This window comes from Leuresthes tenuis, unplaced genomic scaffold (genome assembly GCF_036924035.1).
Source record: "Leuresthes tenuis unplaced genomic scaffold, fLeuTen1.0.hap1 SCAF_9, whole genome shotgun sequence".
Lineage (NCBI taxonomy): Eukaryota > Metazoa > Chordata > Actinopteri > Atheriniformes > Atherinopsidae > Leuresthes > Leuresthes tenuis.
Genome location: NW_027325363.1, coordinates 30174662 through 30196431, shown reverse-complemented (window position 1 = coordinate 30196431; position 21770 = coordinate 30174662). Strand labels below are relative to the sequence as shown.

At 39.8% G+C, this 21770-nt stretch overlaps 2 protein-coding genes across 2 annotated transcripts; one reads left to right on the top strand and one right to left on the bottom strand.

Annotated features, from left to right (window-relative positions):
• Nucleotides 1-261: 261 nt before the first annotated feature.
• Nucleotides 262-7070, top strand: ap1s3a (adaptor related protein complex 1 subunit sigma 3a). Its single transcript, XM_072393009.1, has 5 exons — nt 262-447; nt 1397-1575; nt 5430-5538; nt 6723-6860; nt 6944-7070. The coding sequence occupies exons 1-5, from the start codon at nt 445-447 to the stop codon at nt 6977-6979; spliced, it is 465 nt and encodes a 154-aa protein (XP_072249110.1). The 5' UTR covers nt 262-444; the 3' UTR covers nt 6980-7070.
• Nucleotides 7071-7194: 124 nt separating this feature from the next.
• On the bottom strand, nt 7195-10679 carry scg2a (secretogranin II a). The gene is made up of 2 exons (XM_072393008.1): nt 10571-10679; nt 7195-9470 (listed from the first exon to the last, which is right to left on the bottom strand). Exon 2 carries the CDS (start codon nt 9460-9462, stop codon nt 7570-7572), a length of 1893 nt encoding a protein of 630 aa, XP_072249109.1. The 5' UTR covers nt 9463-9470; nt 10571-10679; the 3' UTR covers nt 7195-7569.
• Nucleotides 10680-21770: the final 11091 nt, after the last annotated feature.

Sequence of the window (21770 nt, the reverse complement as noted above, 5' to 3'; positions counted from 1 at the left end):
TATTTATTTTTCAAATATGAATTATAATATCCACAAACAGAACAGACGATAGACATTGACACAGACAAACAAATAACTAAAAAAAATATTTAAAAAAAATACGAGGGAAAAAAACTTACTTTTAACTTTCGTAAGGCCAGTTTCAGAATACAGTGAATACGTTTTGGGCCAGAAATCGAGTCTCTGCACGCTATAAGAGAAGTTCCTGCGGCCTGAGCGACCACTCCGCACCTCCCCACAGCTTCACACGGCGGCTTCATGGCAGCCAATCGGACGCTGGAGCGCAACAGGGCGCGCCTCTAACCTGACAAGGTGTGCGCGCACTGATTTCTGGGCGGATCAACGAAGTCTTCGCAGTTCCTATAGCAGCAGGAGAAGGAGGGCGCTGGTGTTCAGGGAGATCTGCATTATTTATGCTTGGTTGCTTTCTTGCGGAGGTATAAAATGGTGAGTATCTGAGCTTTGGATCTGTCTCACGCTGAGCTTTTTCCGTTTATCTGAGGGTGATATCATCTGCCCGACAACGTAACAAACGGCGTCTTAATTCATCTCCTTGAGTTTGTCCTACCTACTATTAGATAAGTGAAAACTGCCTGCAAATGGGGATTCATTTAACTTTGTGGTTGAGTAACACAAATTAGACCATTTGTCCGATCAAAGGTCGCTGAGCTGAAACACGTGTTTCTCGAACGATTATCAATACGCTACAATGGACCAACCAGAGTTGTTTTTTACAGGAGAAAACCAACACTGGATGGTTTATCTGTCTCATTATTTGCCTTATGCTAGGAGAAGCCTTGAGTAGAACAAGCAGTAGCATCGTATCAGACTGGCAAACGAATGTAAATATGTGGCTGAGCTCCTCTGATATTAATTTAACCGTTAAAACCATTATGTAATGTTCAAATTAAATGTGTGAGCGGGACATTGCTGCCCACCTGGCTCTCCGCACTCCACATGTCCTGGTTTATATTGCTGCAGTCAGAAGCATTGCAGCCTGTGGTTGCACCTCGGGGCAAAGATCTCATTAATTACCCTTGAACAACACAGGCTTTGTATTCAGCGGGTTATCACTCACAGGTGATTTACATGTGCTGTGTTTCCCTGGTGATCTTCATAAACATTTCTAGTTGTTCAAGCTAATAACAGTCTGGTGTAATGTTGATGGCTCTGGTGTGTTTGTGTTTTTGGTGTGCAGTGGGCTTCTGTCTTGTTTCTTATTCATTCACAGGAGCCACCCTAACCACACTTAAGCTGTGGGACTTTTGCAGCCATAACACAACATGTTCCTTCTGTTTTTGTTATTTTACAGAATTTCCTACAAAGACTATTAACATAACAAACTTTTAAAGAGTAATTGTACTTAATTTTTTCACCCATTCTCTACTCTCTTAAGATGCGTTTCTTGCTGCTCTTCAGTCGGCAGGGAAAACTGCGATTGCAGAGATGGTTCACGCCCTTATCGGAAAGAGAGAAGAAGAAGGTGATCCGGGACATGACAATGTTAGTGTTAGCCCGTCCACAACGTACCTGCAACTTTTTCCAATGGAAAGACCTCAAAATCGTTTACAAGAGGTAGCTGCAGAAAACACAGAAGCGTTCTGTCTCTTGCAGTGGTCACCATGTGTACACTCTGTGTTCATGCTTTCAAGTATTTTCAGTTCCTTGCAAAAGCATTCACTGAATTGCTGAATTACGGCTATTTGGCTTCCCGTACAGTTGTGTATTTAACGCCACCATTGTGCAAAAAAAGCTCCACCTGAACCCTGCACACACACAGATGTACAGGTAAATTAGTTGTCTATGGAAAGCCATTTGAACATTTATTCCATATCCTTGATTTCAGGCATTAGTTACATTCACTGGTTCGATCTTTGTCAGCACCAGTTGGACATTTGGTCACACAAATTAGACATTTTGACCAGCTAGTTGAACAAAAAGTCCTACTACTGACTCCTTTTCAGAAAGTAGTGACACTTTTGATTAACTAGTTCCAGCAAAATCCTTACTGGTGACACCAGAAGCTGCACTAGTAGAAGCAAAATCCAAACTAGTCAGCTTTTTGACAGACAAACTAGTAACAATCAAAGTCTTACTTGTTAACTAATAAGCTGCAAAACTCCAACATGTTAACTAGCTGATCAGTTACTAACCTTACTAGTTCATAATTAATGTACAATTAGTTTCACTAGCTAACCAGTGAGAGCCAAAACTCATCACGAGTAACATTAGTTTGACTAGTACAGCTGTTTGGAACTTTACTGCGGAAGCCAAAATGTTCACAAGTCCCACTAGTTGAAGTGTCTTTAAACCTTCAAGTTTACTAGTGAGATCAATTGTGTTACAAGTAGGTAAAAACAGATAAAGGAACAGAAAGCAAACATGCGCACTAATCACATTAGTGGTATTAATGGTAATAAAAAGGTGGGCAGAAATTTGAATTGAGTCCTTTTGGCCTTCCAATTTAAAAAAAAAGTCTCACTCAGGATTTTGTCACCTTCCACTTAACATGCTGTCCTGAAGACCTGCAACTAGTAATGTAGTGGCTGCATGTTGTAGCTTACATGTGTCAAAGTGCATTGGTGTCGAAGGGAGGACCCAGATGCAGAACTTCAAAGTAAACTTGGATTTATTAACAAAAAAGCACAAGGCAAGAACAAAGGACTCCCTTGGCACGTTATCAAAAATCTTAACTGTGAAATAACAAAACAAGACTATGACTATGAAACAAAACTTGACTGTGGCTATGAAAAAACAAGACTATGGAACTGTGATTAAATAACATGAGGCAAAAACCTGACCTGACAAGACTTGAACAACGTGGCATGAGAGGTAAGGTGAGGATTCTGCCATGACATGAGGGAACCTGGAAACTAAGTACTGTGGGGCAGTGATTGGTGATGAGGTGCAGCTGTGGACAGAAACAGGTGACTTGAGTTAAACTTAACATGACAGAGGAAAAACACGACAAGAAATAAACAAAGAAACCTGAAAACAAGACAAAACATAATCAAAACATGACAACATGTTAACTAATCAAATAAAAAAATCATCACGTTAACTAGCTAAGGACTATTTTGACTCTACTAGTTAACCAGTGAGCTTCATTAAGCTCCACTAGTTAACTAGTAAGAACCACAATGCCCACTGGTTATGCTAGTGCAGGTGGTTCAAAGTTTACCACTAGTCAACTAGTAAAAACCATACATCACCAGTTATACTAATTCAGGGAATTTTGACCTAACAATTGAACTAATGAAGATAAAAATGTTACTCTTTAGCTAGTAAGTTAATACCAACTAGTTACACTAGTTTTGGTCTTTTTTCTACTTTACTAGTTAACTTGTAACACACAGTCTCTTACAAGTGAACTAGTTTGGTCCAAAATAATTCACTAGTAAATGACTAACATTGTCCACATTCACCTAACCAGTTAACTAGTGTGAAGCATTTTATGTTGTTAGTAAGACTGTACAGAGCATGTAAGGACTCATGCTGGACATTTTTCTAACAAACCTTGTTCAGCACTAGTGAACAACTGTGCACAACTAGTGAGACATTTGTTTAATATGTTGTACTTTTTGTTGGGCTAGTTGACACCTTTGCAACACTAGTTAACAATTTCATCTTACTAGCTGTGTACTAGTTAACATGTAAAGTGGAGCAACTGCCATACATGTTAACTAGTGAAATTTCAATCTAGTTGTACTATTGAGCTTTACTAAAACTGACCAAACAATTTAACATGAAAATAACTTATTTCCATGTTAGTCTGAAACAGAACTGATAATAATAATAATTATAACTCATGTTTCAGTCTGTGATAAATGATATAGCAGGGATGAACACACTGCTGTCGTAACGTTGTGTACTTCCTGTTAGTCATAATACAGAGCACTAAACTAAATGTCTGGAGCATATAAACTTTATAGCAACTTTATTACAGGAATCGACCACAGCCTCAGTCTCCTCTGATTTGCATCCTCCACAGAGCAGAGGGAGGAATGATCATGATTGTATTCTTTTCATGAATTTAAACCTGCATGTCCACAACTTTACTAACAGAGCAATGCAAACCAGACAGTTTATTTATTTTTGTTGATTTTGTTTGAAAGGAAAACAGAGTTTATTAAAAAAAAAAAACAACTTTTATTTATTATGTCAAAAATGTGTTTTTATTTAGTTGCTAATGCATGATGTGGTACCTTAAATCAAAATGTTGTTGTACTAGACAGGAAACCAAAGTTCTGAAGTGAAGTATCCCAGCCTCTGGGTTAAGGTCTGCAAGCAATCAAGTAGTTCAATGAAGACTGGGAATCAGTGTTGCCAGGTCTGCTTATGATAGGCGACTTTGAGCTTGGTTTTTGTCCTCTCAAATGTAATTTGTAAATAATATCAATTGACAAAGAATTTTTGGGCTTGTTGCTAAAATGGAGTTGCTTATGTATGCTTCCTCTAAATAATAATTGTGATTGTTTAAACAAGCATAAAGTACAAGTAAAGTGTTATCCTGTAAAGTAGAATCTGTAACAAGTCCATCTACTCCTCCCCTCTCCTTCCTTTATACACACACTGACAGTCAGTCAGAGAGACAAATGAAACTGAGCTGCCAGAGTTTGGTGGAGAAATACAACAAATTGTGGGTTAAAAGACTGGAATCAGCAACAAGGGATCATATTTTAAAAGCTGTTTGCAGCAGGAACTAATGATCCATGGCTAGTGGATCTGAGAGGTGACCACAGCAATGTCCCAGCAATGTCCCAGAACAGGAACTGGTGACCATCACGGTGGCAGACATCCAAGAAAGAATCCGAATTATGAAGAGCTTGACTGCACCAGTCCCTGACATGATACACACTTGCTGGCTAAAGAAACAACAGCACTTTATGAACACCTAGCAGCACAAATGACCCAGCTGGTAATGGATGGGACCCACCCAAGGCTGGAAAGTAATGATCATGAAAGATCCCAATAACCTGCCTCCGTACAACATAGAAACTCCTGTCAGGTATTGTAGCAAATAAGATGAGTAGGCACTTGGCTCAGTAGATGAGTGGAGCCTAGAGGGGAATTGGGAGGACTTAAACACCAGCTGCTGATCGACAGGACTGTCTTGCAAGACTGTAAGATCAGTCATACAAATCTATGCACTGCCTGGATTGACTACAAGAAAGTCTGAACTCCAACGACTCCATGGAGTATCCACTACATGGATACTGGAATGCTTGGAACTCTACAGTGTCAATAGGACACAAAGAACCTAGACTGTAGAAGACAACCCTAGAGGCCAATTCCAAGCTAATTGCAGAAGAGACCACCAAGATGTAACTCGTTGTCAGAATTATTTTTGTGACGCTGCCACACATTGGCTCATATCCTGTGCACCACCCATCGCTGTACCATGTAACTTTTGTTTTATTCGAATGCAGGTATGCCAGCCTGTATTTCTGTACCGGTCTGGAGGGCGAAGATAATGAACTGCTTACTCTTGAAGTTCTGCACAGATATGTTGAGCTGCTGGACAGGTACTTTGGTAATGTAAGTAGAGCTGTATATTGGCCCACTGAGAATTCATCAAGAGGCTGTTTTGAATCAAAGACTGCATTTTTGGGTTGGAAAAAAAGAGTTGGAGCTTGGAATTTTGTGGGCTAACCAAAGCTTTTGGGCTTCATATGAGTACATATGGTCTGATTTAATAACAGATGTAAAAGATACAGAGTGAGGGAGATGTTAATTCAATTTGGTATAGATGATTTTGTTGAGGAAAATGTCATCTAAAATATCAAAGTAATAGAAAAGTGTCCTTATTTGGATCATTTTTCACCACTGATCCAAGAAGTTAATCTGTTTAGAAAGCGGAAATGTGCCATTAGAACAAAGACTGAAAACAAAACGACAGACACAAAAGCTGTAAATACATTTTACTGTTATGCATTGTTATGCAGATGACTCTTTACTTAAAGTCCTGCAATTTGATATTCATATGCACTACATAAACATTTAATGCATGATTTATAATGCAGGTGTAGGGACATTATTGGAGTATATATATTACTTACAGCTGTGATGTACTATATTATGTTCCAGTGGTTGACCGTTTAGTGTGTAACAAACCATGTAATATTTCAGTTATGCTAATGCTAAAAAGAGGACTTGAAAGAAAGTTTTCATGTACAGTTTTCCTTTGGTGAAAAATAAAAAGTTATCAAGCATGAGAAGTTTACACTCAGCACTGAGAACACGAAATAACAGATAACATGAAAAGGACACAGAAAGCTGATTTCTTACAGCAACATACAGTAACATACAGATGAGTCACAGCATTCTGCACTGATTCTTGCTTCATATGTGATGTGAGATCTCTCTCTTGACGGCGCACAGAAAAGTAGATGTGTCAGACTCCCTCTGGTGTCCACCGGGTGCCTCTGCTCGAAATTCACTTTGAAGCACTGCTGGCCTCATTTGATAAGCCACACAGCCGCACCCTCTCATTTACAAAAGCCCCAACAGTGAGGGAGAGGCAGTTGCTTGCTGTATATTTTCTACAGCCCTTGGAGGAATATTAGTGATACCAACATATTCAGTAAATTACAGCTTCTTTTTAATTTTGGATTAGGATCTGATCATTTGTGAGGGAGATGTAAGAAATTAGATTATCTCATGGGTTTGTCTTAACAGAAGCACAGATATCTTTGAATTAATGGCTGACATAATCTGCTCAGGTGTGCGAATTGGACATCATTTTCAACTTTGAGAAGGCCTACTTCATCCTGGATGAGTTCCTGATGAGTGGAGAAATCATAGAAACCTCCAAAGTTGCAGTGGGTGTGTCTATGGAGGAGGGTGACACTCTCCAGGAGGTATAATAACCTTCAAAAACACTTCAATTAATGAAGGTGTTGTTGGTTCATATGATATGCAGTCAGATCTTCTATCTCCACAGACAATGGAAGAGTACCTGAGCAAACCTGCTTACTGAAAGGAGAACAGACTTCAAGTTGTATCACTGTGGTCATGAAGCTTCATATTTATTAATCTCAGGTTTGTATAACAGGGTAAAAACTTTATTCCAGTTAATGTAATTAATTTCTTTGTTTTAACCTACTTTTGTAACCTGGTACATCAGAGACTTGGTAGACATATTTATACTCATACATTGTGTGGTTGGTGATTAAATAAGGAAACACAACACAGTAAGGAAAAAATAAAGTCAATGCTTTATTAATCTCAGGTATTTCACACATAACCACATTTAATAAAGAGTTACCAAAAAAACACAAGTGAATGTAAAGGGTCTAATACTGACTCTGTGTGTGTTTGTGTGTTGAAATGTAAGGCTGGTGAGTCACATGTAAATCTATCTGTTGTCGAGCAACAAATTCTTATTCAGAAAAACATCAAGTGAATGTCTGAACACTCATTTCTGTTAATAAATAAGATTTTTTTTTGTAAACCTACATAATAATTGAAGTTGACTGCATGTTTTTTCTTCAAAATACTTTATTTTCACCTCTTCCTAACCACCAAAACAATATATATATTTATATATCTGTGTATCTACCACCTCATTTATATTCCTTTGGCAGATTTGGCATCACTTTCTTCTGTTTCTGGGTTCAGGTAGCTCAACAGTTTCATCACAACCTCATTCTCAAAGCCCTGCGTTTGTGTTTCTTCACCTCTCTCGTCACCATCAGATTGTCTTTTCTCATTTGGCCTATTGTCAGATTCCATTAGATCAAAATATTCCTCTATTGCCTTTTCAAAAGAGTCCGCCACTCTCTGTCCAATCTCATCCCGCTTTTGGCTCGCCTTGTTGCTAAATGCAGGTTTGGGGTACTGTGCCAGCATCTGAGCTGCTAGATAAGCTGCCAGCTCATCCTCGTCCACAGTGTCATCGTAGTCATCTTTGAAAGTGTTTGGAAAGCGCCGTTGCGTGGGAGCGGATTCCCCCAAACGCTCAGCAGGCCGAGTGTAAAGTCGTGACAGCGAGCTTTTGTGCTGCCTCTGCTTCCTGGCGGGAGCTGGAACCTCTTCACCTCCCAGCCCCAGGATTTTGAGGATTTTTTCTGTTCTCATCTCTTCTGGAGTCTTCCATCCATGAGGCAGGCGTCTGCTGTAGAATTTTGTTTCAGGGATCTGGTTTTCCTTCTTTGAGAATATCTGAGGAAACCTGCTCTTTGCTCTGGCTACTTGGTTGCTCTGTTGCAGCTTGTCTGGCTTCATCCTGTTTCCAGTTTTGAGCATGTCCATCAAGTCTTCAGGAGGGATCTGGTATTTTTGGGAAATAGTAATAAGCTGGTAGATGAATTGTGGATCTATGTTATCTCCTTTGTGAGTTTGAGCCCTCTCCCTCTCAGCTCTGTAATCTTCCTCCACTTTCTCTCTTTTCTGCTCCTCCTCTTCTGTTTTCTCCAGCACTTTGAGGAGGTAATAATCCATTAAATTAGCCACATCATCTGCATCACTTGACCTTTTAACTGGAAAGCTTTGATCATCTTCCTCTTCATCATCTTCATCAGCCTCTTCATCATTATTGTCAATATAATCAAGCCCTCGTTCAACTTTGTTGTTGTCCCGGTCCTCCTCCTCTTCCTCCTCCTGTTCTTCCAGCGGACCCCAGTCTTCATGATCCTCACCCACATCATCATACGCTGCATTTCTCACACTAAACAGATCCTCATTTTCCTCCTCGTCATCATCCTCCATGTCATACTCCTCATCTTGGCGCTTCTGTGTGATCGTTGAACCTGTCAGCTTGTTCAGTTCATCAAACACAGACTGCAGCGTGGCCAGGTTCTGAGGCGTGTACTTCTCCTCCACGTTCTCATTAGTGCGTTTGAAGGGGCTCTCATACTTGGGGTCCTCTTCATCCTCTTTCTCACCATCTTCCTCATCCTCAAACATTAAGGGCAGCTTCTTGTGGGGCATGATGCCTCGTTGCTTCTGCTGCACTCTTGGATACAAGCCTTGATTCATGCTTGTTCCCTCTGAGCCGGGATGAAGTAGAGCTGGCTGGGAGGTGTGTTCTGTCTGCTGGAGTGTGCTGAGCACGGCCTGGAGCAGCTCTTCACTCTTATCTTCTCTTTCCTCTTCTCCGTGACCCTCCTCATCTTTGCTCTGTGTAGGGTTAGAAGCCAGTCTCAGCTTGGCACGCAGCTTTTCACTGTCATCCATGTGGCTGACATCGTGTCCCGCAGCCAGAGGCACAGGCTGCAGTGAGTCGACGCCGGATCTTTGATGGAGACTCTTGATGTACTCTAAGGCTTTCAGGATATCTGCATTAGGTGACTGGTGAACATTTTCTGTCAGGGAGTCAGATTCACTTCCCCGCAGCCTGTGCTCTCTGAGTGAAGCCCCATTAACACCAGAGGAAGCGAGGAAGGCAAGGATGAAGAGAGGGGAGACTAAACAGATGAGGAAAGGCTTGCTTGTTGTTGAGGTCTGAGGGACTGACGGCATGGTGACGTCTGCAGGGGAGAGAAAGAGCCACATGTTAGAACTGACCTTTACAAATAAAGCCAAAAGGGTTCACAATGGTTACTGTGAGACAATAGTTCTTCGTCGTCTCTCACAACTCGGACATATATTGTCATTCTGTGGAGGAAAATCAGAATAAAAGATCTGACTACAACCTGGTCTGTGCACCCCTACAATAAAAAAAATCACATTTATCCAACAACCACCAGATAAATAATCATCTGTTAAAATTATTTTTGTCTGACTGTGCTTCTTATAAGACTTTAATCAAATTTTTATGTGTTTTACATTTTAAGTAAGAACCCTGAAACTGCTTGGGAAAAAATATTAATAATATACAGTGTATATCTATGTAATAGATAAAGCCCTCATAGTCTTTGTCTCGCCCGTCTTTTCCCTGCCTGTTGCTTGCATTTGAACATCATGCTGGGATCGTACCGCTTGTTTGCCTGCAGCCCTAATAGCAGCCGTATTCAGCTCCCGTGCAAATCTTATTAGTCGTCAAATTGCTGCTGTACATGACTCACGGCCCTGTTGTCAAGGGAACCTGATGTTCATATGAACCCCCAACCCCCTCTCTTTAAAAACATCCAGATACCCAGTTGTTCCTGTTTTTCAGTTTTAAGTCCGGTTGAAAAAAAATCTCCTTTGAGATTAAATGTCCTCTGGAGGCTTTAATTAAATATTTCTGTGGGATGTTTTTTTGTTGAAAAATGTCGTTTACAATTATATTTTTGAATATAACAAAAACGTAAGCAGCAGTTCTCATTTCGCCATGTTTACTTTTTGATTCGTATTCCTATCTGGATTTATTTCCCAGCACTTAGCCTTTTTGTTCATTTTTATGTCCGACAGAAAAGCTCTACTCTGCGGAGCGCAACATAGACCGATATAAGAACAAAGGATCACTGAGGGGAGCACGCCACATCCTCCGCGCCTCAACATCTGTGGACGTGCATCAGGTTGGCAAACAGCTACTGAAACAAAAGCTCGCTGAAGTAACTTTAAAATAAGACACATTCACATGGCACGTGACAGGATCACACTCAGAGTGGAGCACTATAGGTTAGCCGTCAGTGTTGAATCCTACCTTCTGTAGTTAGTTTCTGTTGAGGGTCGTCGGTGAGCTGAGCATCTCTCTGCCTCGCCGTGGGAGTCTGCTTTCAGAACCGCGGACAGCTCCTCATGCTATGAGAGGAACCACCTGACTCGTGCGTCAGGAGATACGCAACACACGTGCACGCGCAGATATTTACACAACAAGCGCCCACGCACGCAAGCAGTTCATTTGAGTCAACCAAGCAGATCCGTCTCTCTCTTTGAATAGAAACTAAAACTAGTTTGATGCAGAACGCGTGTGTCGCAGCTAATAATGACGTCATTAATAACAGGGCTATATTTAGGACCACTGATGGGCTGACATGTGTCTGTGCTAGGTGAGGTTAGAGGTCAGTTGTCTTTAGAAAGATGTTGAGTGGTGGAAGACAAGCCATGGACACTCCCTCACCCATTCATTGCTAAAATACAAAGCAGATGTTATTAAATAGCTTAAATTAAAAAAAAATCTATTCTGATTGAATTGCATGGTAATTACATGCTGTATCATGATATTAGTCTATGAAGCAGAGAGTGTTGGACTGATGCCGTCCTTGACTGTTGTTGTGTCTCTGCTGCAGCACAGAGGGACAGAGACTGTTAAAGTCCACCGATGACTCACATATGGACTCCGCCAAAGCCTGAGATGGGCGGGGTGAGAGTAGGACTGCAGAGGTGTGCGTGTGTGTGAGAGAGAGAGACAGACAGAGACAGAGAACGCACTTTTGCCATCAGCCAGCACGCACCGTTTCTCTATTTTTGGCTGCCTGTCAAATCTTGTCAAGCATAGATCGGTGTGTGTGAGTGAGTGGGTGTGTGCTCCTTGCAGTTTCATTCATAAATCCTCTTCGTTTGATAAGAGCTCTGGATATTCTCCACTGACCTATTTATCTGATAATCTGTGAAGCTTCTCCTGGTTTCAGCTTTGTCACAGCTGAAGTATAAAAAGTTCACTTTGTGCAGGGAAAAAAACAGAATGACTCACACGACCACTGACTATCCAAAAATGAAAAAAAAAGACAGCGTTTTCAATCATATATCTGTCATTACTTCTGGCTCAGAGCTACATAAACAACATGAAACAGCTTTGCTTTAAAAGTCACTGTGTTCAACTGAAAGGAAAAACACTGATGAGTCACACACTAAAAGGATCTTTCAAGGCTCTATCCTGTTTATTTTTTATTTTTTGACAGCTTCAATATGGATTTATTTTGAGTCATAGAAAAGCATTGATATCTTATTTTTTGAAACGGTAACAACAAAGTATATCTCTCCAATACGACCATACCAGGAGCTTCAGGACCAAGACACTGCAAAAAACTAGGACAAAAGGACAGATTTGAATCCAATGCTCCCTTCAGCCTAATTACTGCCTCCCACATGACTAAAGCACATACACATGCATAAACAGAATGTGCCAGTGTTATTCAGATAAAGCCTGAGTTGTTGGGCTAATTGCTTTCAGTTGTGTTCATGGCAGGAGCACCTCTCAATTCCACACTAAATTCTACTTTTTGTCCTCGAAAAGCTTTCTGGTAGCAAACATAGTTTCTTACTAGCAGTTAGCAATGTCTTGGTTCCATCCTGTGAGTCTTTGGGGCTCCATCTTTTGTAGTATGGTGGATTTTAAACATTTTCCAGTACAGTGAGGTGTATAGACTTTTGTCAGATGTTGTAGTTTTATTGGACAGCACAGTGGGGATGCACAGTGCAGGGGTTTGTCCTGTCACATCACAGCAAAAAGGTTCAGTGTTTGAATCTGCTAATCAGCTGGAACCTTTTTGTTTTCTCATGTTGCTCAACTTTTCTCCCACTGTCCAAACACATGGTAGGTGGTCATTAACTGTTGTGTTTGTTGTTGATCAAAGTGAATTATTTAACCAAGCAGTCACTTCAACAACTTTAACATAAAAGTTACACAAAACACACAAAAGGGAAACTTATATACTGGCTTAGCCAAACCAAATGACACAAAAGGAGAAACCAGAATTATTGCTAATAGCTAAACATAAGGTACAAACGACATAAACCACCTCTCTTGAACATAGTATGGCCTGATGAGCTTCTACCTGATTTAATAGTCATCAGCCCTTTGCTCCTCCAGGAAACAACCCCCCGTGTGTGGCTGGAGCCATCACATGCTCCTAAACTTGACAAAGCATGCCTCATGAAGGTTCCTCAAGATACTAGATGTAATGTGTGTGTATTTTAAAAAATGAATAAATTATGATGTCTGTGGTGTCTCAGGTCCATCAAGGCACATGAGAAGCTCTACCCTAAGTGCTCGTTACACAGAAACATTAATCCACATGGTGCAGAGCATCTCCTCCTCCTACCTTTCCTCTATGAGTGTTTGTCCCCCAGCGACTGACCGGCCGCTCCCCATTCATTACTACTGGGTCTGACAGCCAATAATCCTGCTTCTTAACTCAGGCTGGCAGGATCTTGGCAGGCATATTGTAGAGACAGACTGAGACAGGGAGGTAGAGGGAGTGGTTGTGAATGGAGGTTTGACGTCAGTCTCTTTTCTGCAGTTGATTTTATATAAACATATATATGTGTGTGTGTTTTGGGGGTAAATGGGTGTAAATGGGTGATGCATCAATTTTTGTTCTGTTGCGAAAGGCGAAAGGTGGCACCTGACTGTGTGAGAGTCTCTCCAAAACATTTATAGCACAACAGGTCAGATGTGAACATACTCCCCACTGTGTTTATCATCTTACTCCGAAACAATGAAAACAACAAAGTCATCCAGTTCTGAAAACAGCATGTTTACTGACCTCACATACATCTGGGAGGTTTACTGCAGGACACACAGTTTTAGCTGATGACAGAGAGAAATGGGATGAAAGCAAGAACACAAAGAGTCTGGCGTTTATAAAATGTTGTTTCTGTTGGACAGTCATGAAAAGACCTGAGCTGAGTCGTTTCAAAGTAATTCACCCACACACCATTATTGTAGCTGACCCATTCACTGTCCTATTCCGTTTTAAAAAAAAATTCCAATAAAAAGACCAGACCCACTGCAAGTCAAAATTAATGTGTTTATCCGAAGTAGCATGAGTCACTCGTGGTTTAAGAGGAGAATGAATTAAAGCAATTTAATCACTTTGGCCGTTAATGAAAATGTAAATTAAATTTGTTAGACCCGTGTCACGTATGAAGCATTACAACAGGAAGCAGACAACGCAGGAGTAGTGCAGAGGTAAAACTGAAGTCTGTAGCATTGCTAGGATACTACCACATGTGTTTAAAGCTCCAATAAAATTTCTCACCGGATTACTTCATCACCTACCATTTTAACAAGCCAAATCATGAAAGTCCACCCAGCCCAGTAAACACACACGGAGAGGTAAATAAAAATGTTCATAATTAATATCCTTTAAAAAGTTTGATATATGTGGAATATATGTTGCATTAAACATTTTTAGAATTCTTTTAAAAGATTTCTCAGTGATGCTTTCAGTGTCACATTTTCTCTATCACATCGCCTTTCATATTATGTCATAATGTAACTTTTTACGGCAGTGGTGTTGTCACTTGGCACTTCTCTTCACTTGAGGTATGCCTAGACTTAGTTAGCCTCTGTTTGCTATATAGCAGTGACTCACAGCCTTTTTGGCTTGTGACACCTTCGAACAAAAACAACAATGATTTATTTTACTGAGCGACTCTTTCGTCCTAATCCTTTTGAATTTTCTTTTCTGCTTTAATTTTATATAATTATCACTGAATGGTGGCTAAATTCATGATTACGAAATATAGATATTCCTTTTTTGTATAATAAGGCAGCCCAAACCACATCCTTAGTCAGAAAATTGCTGAGCCATCTTGGGTATCTAACAAAGCTCAGGGCTAGTTACAGCAGTTTAAAGCAACCTCGCTACAACTGTCCTTAATCAGTAAAGAGTGGTTGGTCTGTGTTCTTGCACCGCACAGAAGTTCAGTGATGATTATGGAGGAACTGCCCTGCCTTTGTTGTTTCTTTTATATACTATACTAACTCAGGATGTCTGTACCTGAATCCAACCTAAAGTTAGATAAATTGGCAGTAACAATCATATTCTATCTATGACACGAAACTTATCAAGTGAAACATTTTACTTTTTCATGAAAAATATGAGCTCATCTTGAATTTGATAACAGCATCATGTCTCAAAAGGTGGGACAGGTGCACCAAAAGGCTAGAAAATTAAGCAAGAAAAATAGATACAGGTCAGTAATTTGATTGGTATAAAAAGTGCCCCTTAGAGAAGTTAAGTCTCGGATGTAAAGATATCCAGAGGTTCAGCAATCTGCAAAAAACTACAAATTGTGGAGCAAATTCAGCAAAAATTCAAAGACTTTGAATATTCCATCATCTGCTGTACACAGTATCATCAAAAGATTCAGATAATCTGGAGAGAATTCTGTGCATAGGTACACATCTCGATGTTAGAGTTAAAATTAAAGTTGAAGTTCTTGTTAAAAAGAAGGAGCACACAATTCAGCAAATGTCAAAATGATGCTCAGAGGGCAGTCCTCTGAGACAGATTCTTATAACATAAACACAGGAGTTGTTTGCCATAGGAATTGTTTGAGCAGTATTTTCCCACCCACAGTTTAATATCCTGTTGCGGCTGCAGGCATTCTTCTTGTTTCAGAACGACTGCACCCACAGCTGTTCTCCGTCTGGAATTATCACATTCCATATATGGTAAGGGTACTTACAACTTAGTTAACCACTCGTGAAGTTAATAACATCCTGCTCACATAGTAACAAACTTGTAACTGGGACATGACATTCTATATTAAAATAAAATCATAGTTTTTCCAATACTACACATCCAGCATCATGAAACCTTAGACCCAGCAGTGTTGAGCAGCTAGAATCCTGCATTCGACAAGAATGGGACAACATTACCAAATAAATAACCAATTAATTGAACATGCATGTTTTTGGACAGTGGGAGGAAGCTGGAGAGACCAACATATGCACTGGGAGAACATGCATTATTACTGAATGTACTTTGATGTCTGATGTCGAAACCAAATTCAAAGCACTCACAATCTGATCCTGAGTAAACGTTGATTTTCAGCTACAACTGATATTATTCAATATTCATTCAATTGCCAACTAAATAGTCAGTTTAAGCTATATTTTGGTTGATGTGATATTTGAACAAGGTTTTTGAAGCACTACTAATTTAGTTATCATCTAGGCATTTTCTATAAATCTTTTCCCAAATTCAAAATTAAATCCTTAATTTTATATATATATATATATATATATATATATATATATATATTTACAGTGTCTTTAAGCTTAACAATTAGCTTAACAAAAATAACGAATGACAGACCTTTCCAAAGTGCTTACCTGAAACGTGGCATCAGAAAACCAGCAACCATGATCAAATGATGTCCAAGTGCCATAGACAGGGTGTCCTATAAAGAATGTGAAGATACGTTGTGTTGCATGTCGGGATGAGAACACTATCTTGTTAGGAATAAGAGCTACTTGTGCGTATAAGCATTATATAGTTCAGTAGTCAGGGGTACGTGGTGCACAGGGCCCATGGCGAGAACAACGTCTAACACCCCACAACTGCAGCCCTTGCAACACACCAGATTTCTGCGAGTACTTGGCGTTTGCCCAGAAATGAGCAGGTTCCACCTTGCCAAACCCAGTGGGACAGGGCCAGAACCAAGACAGAACCCAATTAAACATATGGGCTAATTCATTGTGCCCAGTCCGGGCTTTATGGGTATACATTTCAGCAACACAGGATCTCAGATGCTCATAGCAACTAATATTTTGCAACAGAGGGAAAAAGGAGGCTCTTGCACTGTCTAAGCAGAGGCTCTCCCCTTTGTGTTGCTGAGAAGATCATACTTGCGTAGAAAACATTGTGTACACCCTTTAATGTTTCACCATGAAACAGGAAGTTAATATATCTACCACATTTTACATCCAATCTGTACCAAACATCACACATGTGATCACAATCAAGCCTTAAACAGATTTATATGTCAACATTTTGTTGTTGCTGTAGCCCCGCCCACTGGCAACAGGAAGTCACGTTGGACTTGTAACTCTAACAATGTTCACTACATCTACTTCAAATGTGCCAAGAAGGCAGATAACAAGTTGATCAAGCTTGCTTACAAAACTGACATTTTGCTGGAGGAAGTGTTTGTAGGGGCGTAGCAAATTTTCATATCACACCATGATCACAAAATTCATCATAATCATATATATTTCATCCCAATCCCGCCAAATTCACAGGGCTTAATCCCTCTTTCATTCTAAAGAGATCTATATGCATTTGTCCCTCTAATGCCATAGCCACACCCACTTATAACAAGAAGTTATATCTTTTATATTTTGACAGACAACTTCTGAACAGTTTACTCATGACACTAAAAAGTTAGTCAGAATATGCATATCCCTTTCATGATGTAACTTTACCAAAAGTGTGCATTTTCACAAAACATATCCACGGCGAAATTGATGCCTCATGAAACAGTAAGTCTTTATATGTCAAACATACAACCTCCAAGCTTCACCAAACTTTGTAATTCTTATGAAGATTACACTCTGGGAATGTACCAAAATGGCTCTATTGCACCCCCTACAATATCAAAGAAATTTAGCCCTGCGCACTACTTTGACCCATACGTATGAAAACTGGCACACACATGTAACATGCCAAGGTGTAAAGAAGCCTCTTGGATCCATTGGCTAACTCAAACAAGAAATAAGCCATCTTGATTTGAAGATTTGAGATTTATAGTGCAATTTTGGCCTTTTTTTAGATCTCATGTTTTAACAAACACCTCCTACAGATGTTATTATATCACGCTGAAACTTCAGTCACGTCAGTATAGGCATATAGCCTTCTCATTAAAAGTTATTAAAAACTTTATGTTTCATCAAAGGGCATGGCCACGGCAGCTGCTGTATTATTATGTTTCACCATTTCATCACAACTTGTTCATCTGAAGTTTGACCTTTTACTGTGAACTTTTTGCCACTCCAACTTCAAAGGTGGTCAGACAACACATAACACATTGATGAAGCATCATTGAGAAAACTAAAATTTTCTAAACGTTTAAATCAGATATCACGCCGTGACCACAAAAGTGCTTATAAATCACTCTTATATCATCCAATGGCTATGAAATTGACATAGTTTCATCACTGTTGTCCCATGAACAGATTTATATGACTAAAACCTTTCAAAGCCAGTCCCACCCACTGTGATCAGGAAGTGATGTATTTAATTCTTTGACTCGAAAAATGCAATTGACTTCCAAGATACTACTTTCCTTCAATTATGTTTTTTCACCATACACGTCAATGTTGAATTTTAATGCTTTCCCATTGAACAGGAAGTCACGATAACTTGCACATGTATAATCCAGTCTTCTCCAAAGTTGACATGTTTCATGATACTCTTACTTTGAACAAATGTTAAACTAAATATACTCATATGGTCATAGTTCCGCCCACTTGTACCATTGCCTCATGCATTGTCCTAGAACAGTCATATTTTGCATGATTGACAATGGTCCCAACCTGAACACATTTGCATACAGTATACACTCATATTCACAGTGCCACTTAATGCCTACTTGGAGGAAGCCATCTATACTTCCTTCAATAGTCATCCCCAATGACACTGTGACCAAAAGCCAAAATTGTGGTGGCTGCCAGGGCTCTCTGCTGCAACATAGCCCAGAGTGCCACAAAGGCGCAAGGGCCTTCATCTCTGCTTGCAGCTTAATTGGATATGTTTTTTCTGTTTAAAGTACCTTGTGATTACTCATGTTGTCAACCAGCTTAATTTAATTGTTTCATATTGTGCAGAAAGATGACTTTCTGTGAAGTACATTTCATAGTATATAGGACAATGTTCTCTTTTCTTCGCCAACTCTTAATTAGTCTTGTCATAACACATCACACAGCAACATGGATTTACCACAGTGATGCCACAGTGCTGTATAATCTTTTGAATGCGTTCCACATTTTTCTTTTCTCTCTGCTTTTCTTGCCTAAGGCAGCTGACGAGACCCTGAAAAAGAGGGTAGGTTAGAGAAGTTGTTTGAAAGGATTATAAAAAAGAAAGAACATTTTCTTCATGCCTTTGGTTTATGCTCTGCTGCATCTTACAGTAATAGGAGCTATTCTCAAATTATTACCACAGAGTTACACCATTAAACTGACAGAATTTTTAAAAACCCATCCACACTTTTCTTGTGAAAAACAACACAGACCTTTTTCATGAACCTGGGATTTGAGGTTGTTGCTTTTGAACAAGAAACAATTGTGCATCATTTCACCATCATAACTACCTCCTGAAAGACAAAAACAAATCTGACCCTTTTTCCTCTTCTATCTCACTGGTATCTCTGACAAGCAGCTTCTTTCTGCTGCAAAACATTATAAAACATTAAGGATACTTATAGCGAGCAGGGAGCTGTGTGTTACACGTGTCGAGAGGAGTAGATTAAATTAAATTAAATGAAAAAATACCATATGTATCCCAAAAGGAAATTATGTAGTTGCAGTCATTTAAAAAAAAAAATAATTTCAAGCTTTCATTATAGCACTCAATGCTGCTGGCAGGACTGACCTCCTGTATCTTTCTATTTTGCTTTGCAGCTGGAGAATACTAAAACTAATTACACTCTGCTGTTTCAACACAATGTTATGAAAAGGATGGTCAGTGTTGTTCTTGTTAACCAACCTGTGCAACATTCTTCTTTCAACAATTAGCTCCAAGGGCTCCAGAGCAGTCCCCAGCACAGAGCCAGCCTTCCCTATCAGTTTGTTCAGTTTCTTTGAGTCTCTGGTTTGAGTCTCTGCTGCTCCAACAGATTCTGCAAAGCAGACTGTAGAAGACATACAACATTTTGATGCAGACATTGAAGATTGAAAATGGATAAAAAGGTTGATCCTGGATAATTGTGTCTATCTGTTGGGATTAAACCAAAACCTCAGTTAGAGCTCTGAGTTTTCATGGTTTCCTTTCAGGGAATTCACCCCCTGCTCTGGTGGACACTGCCTCACTAACATTAAATAATTGGACAAATTTAACTCCTAAAGGAATGAAAATAAAATCAAACCAATAACATTAAATAATCTCAACTATGCTTTAGAATAGTAAATCAAGGATCTGCTGGGATACTAACTCGCCAATACACATTCTGAGGAATGTCTGTAGAGAACAAACTTTAATTTCATGTCCTGATTCAATCAAGCAGTCTATAATATTACGAAATTTCCTGTCACCCATCTGCAAAAGACACAAGAAGTGAGCCTGAATGTTGTGAAAATACCACCGATTTTCATATGCAGCAATTTTTGGGGCAATAACAAAATGCATTTAAAGAAAAAATCTGACTGCACAATTAAAGATTATGATAAAAGTAACCCTCCCCATGAGCTGTCACCTTACTGTGGTGGTGGTGGTGGTGGTGGGGGGCAGAGCTGTCAACTGATCACCCCCTGGTAGTGAGTTGGCTACGCTGGTGGGAGAGGATGCTGATAAGACCTGGCATTGCACTTTTGAAAGTGGACCAAACTGCCTAGACGACTTCCCGCTGTGACAATGGCTGCTCATTTGGGGCGCTATTGCCCGAAATGAGCACTGACCACGATGGAAAAAAACAAACCCGAATCATTGATGGGCTAGGACCAAAAATGGAAATATATCCTCCTCAGCTGGCTTTTTCACAACAAGTAATAACCCTAGCCACAAACAACCGCGATATATAGTCCTCTATAGTCCTCATATATCAATAAGCACCTGTGCCTCCACATTACTCCACGCCTGCTCTTTGTTTATTTCTGCAGTTTTGTACTGTTGGTTTTATTTACTTTTTTTCTCTCCGAAATGCACTGCGCTCTACGGCACTTCCTCTCCTTGATTCACTGGATAGCCAGTTTGCATTCCCACAGGAAGCGATCCACACCAGGGTTCACTTACCTGTGATCCAAGACCCACATATTCAGGTGGACCAGAGTTTGCTTGTTTGGTCCACATCAGAGTTCGGATGAGTTTCCACACCTACCCAAAGGAAGCAGACAATCCGAAAAAAAGAACTTTGGTCCATTTAAAGCGGACCAAACAGTGCAATTGTGAAAGCACCCTTAGTCTTCTCTCTTTTCAGAACAGTTTTATATGTGGGCAGCAAATGCACGTAGTCATGGTCAGCAGAGCCCAGAGGGGTGAGTGGAAGAGATTTAAATGCATCTTCACTGATCCATAACAAAGTTCTAATATTGGACAGGAACTGACAAAAAGCTTTGAGTGTTGTTTAAAGGAACCCGGCCAAGCTGTTTTCTCTTCAAACGTAGTCAGATGCCTCCTCGTTTTGCCTCGCTTTTTTCTTCCTCTATTTGTCCCACTTCAATCTGCCCATACCATTAAAATCTCTTAAAACAAAATTTGTTATCTGTGGTTGGAGATCTGTCACCTTAGCTGAACTTACAAAGTTTGGTGCAGTAGCATATCTCTGGAGTATTGAGTCCTCATCTGGCCAACAGCCTCAGATATACAGCAAAAGACATCCAACATCCTTTATCAAGAGGTGGAAAGGAGGTGGATTTTTAAGTAAAAACTTCAGATATATGGGTCCCAGTTTGAGACCAAAATACAACAGATTATATATTTCACTGCCTTATTTGCCTTTTTTGTTTCACTCACTGTCTATGGCATGTATCAAAACTACTAATTACAACTTCGAAAAGATCATGGTTTGGCTAAAATTCATTGCTTCACAACTCTATCATTACATTACAGCACACCATGTTGTTAGTTGCTAAACATATGCATAAAGAAAAGTTGAAATGGCGATAAAAGCAAGAGTTCAAAATAAGAAAGTAAAGATTAACACTATACAAAGGATGAACAAAAAAGCTACATTTAAACAAGAAGCTTACAGGTACACCAATCAATTGAAAATGCACTCTTTCAAAAAGGTTTAAAAGCAGAGAGGGTGTCTGTGTCCAGCAGGTAGCTGGTTCCACATGAGTGGAGCCTGAAACTAGAAATTCGGGGATTAACAAGTAGACCAGCATACTGACAACAAAGTGTTCCTGTGGGGTGAAAAAGAAAAATAAGATCTTTAGTTAGGTAGAAGCTTGGTCATTAAGGGATTTGTATGTATTGAGAAGGATTTAAAAAGCTGCACAGGCAGCCAGTGCA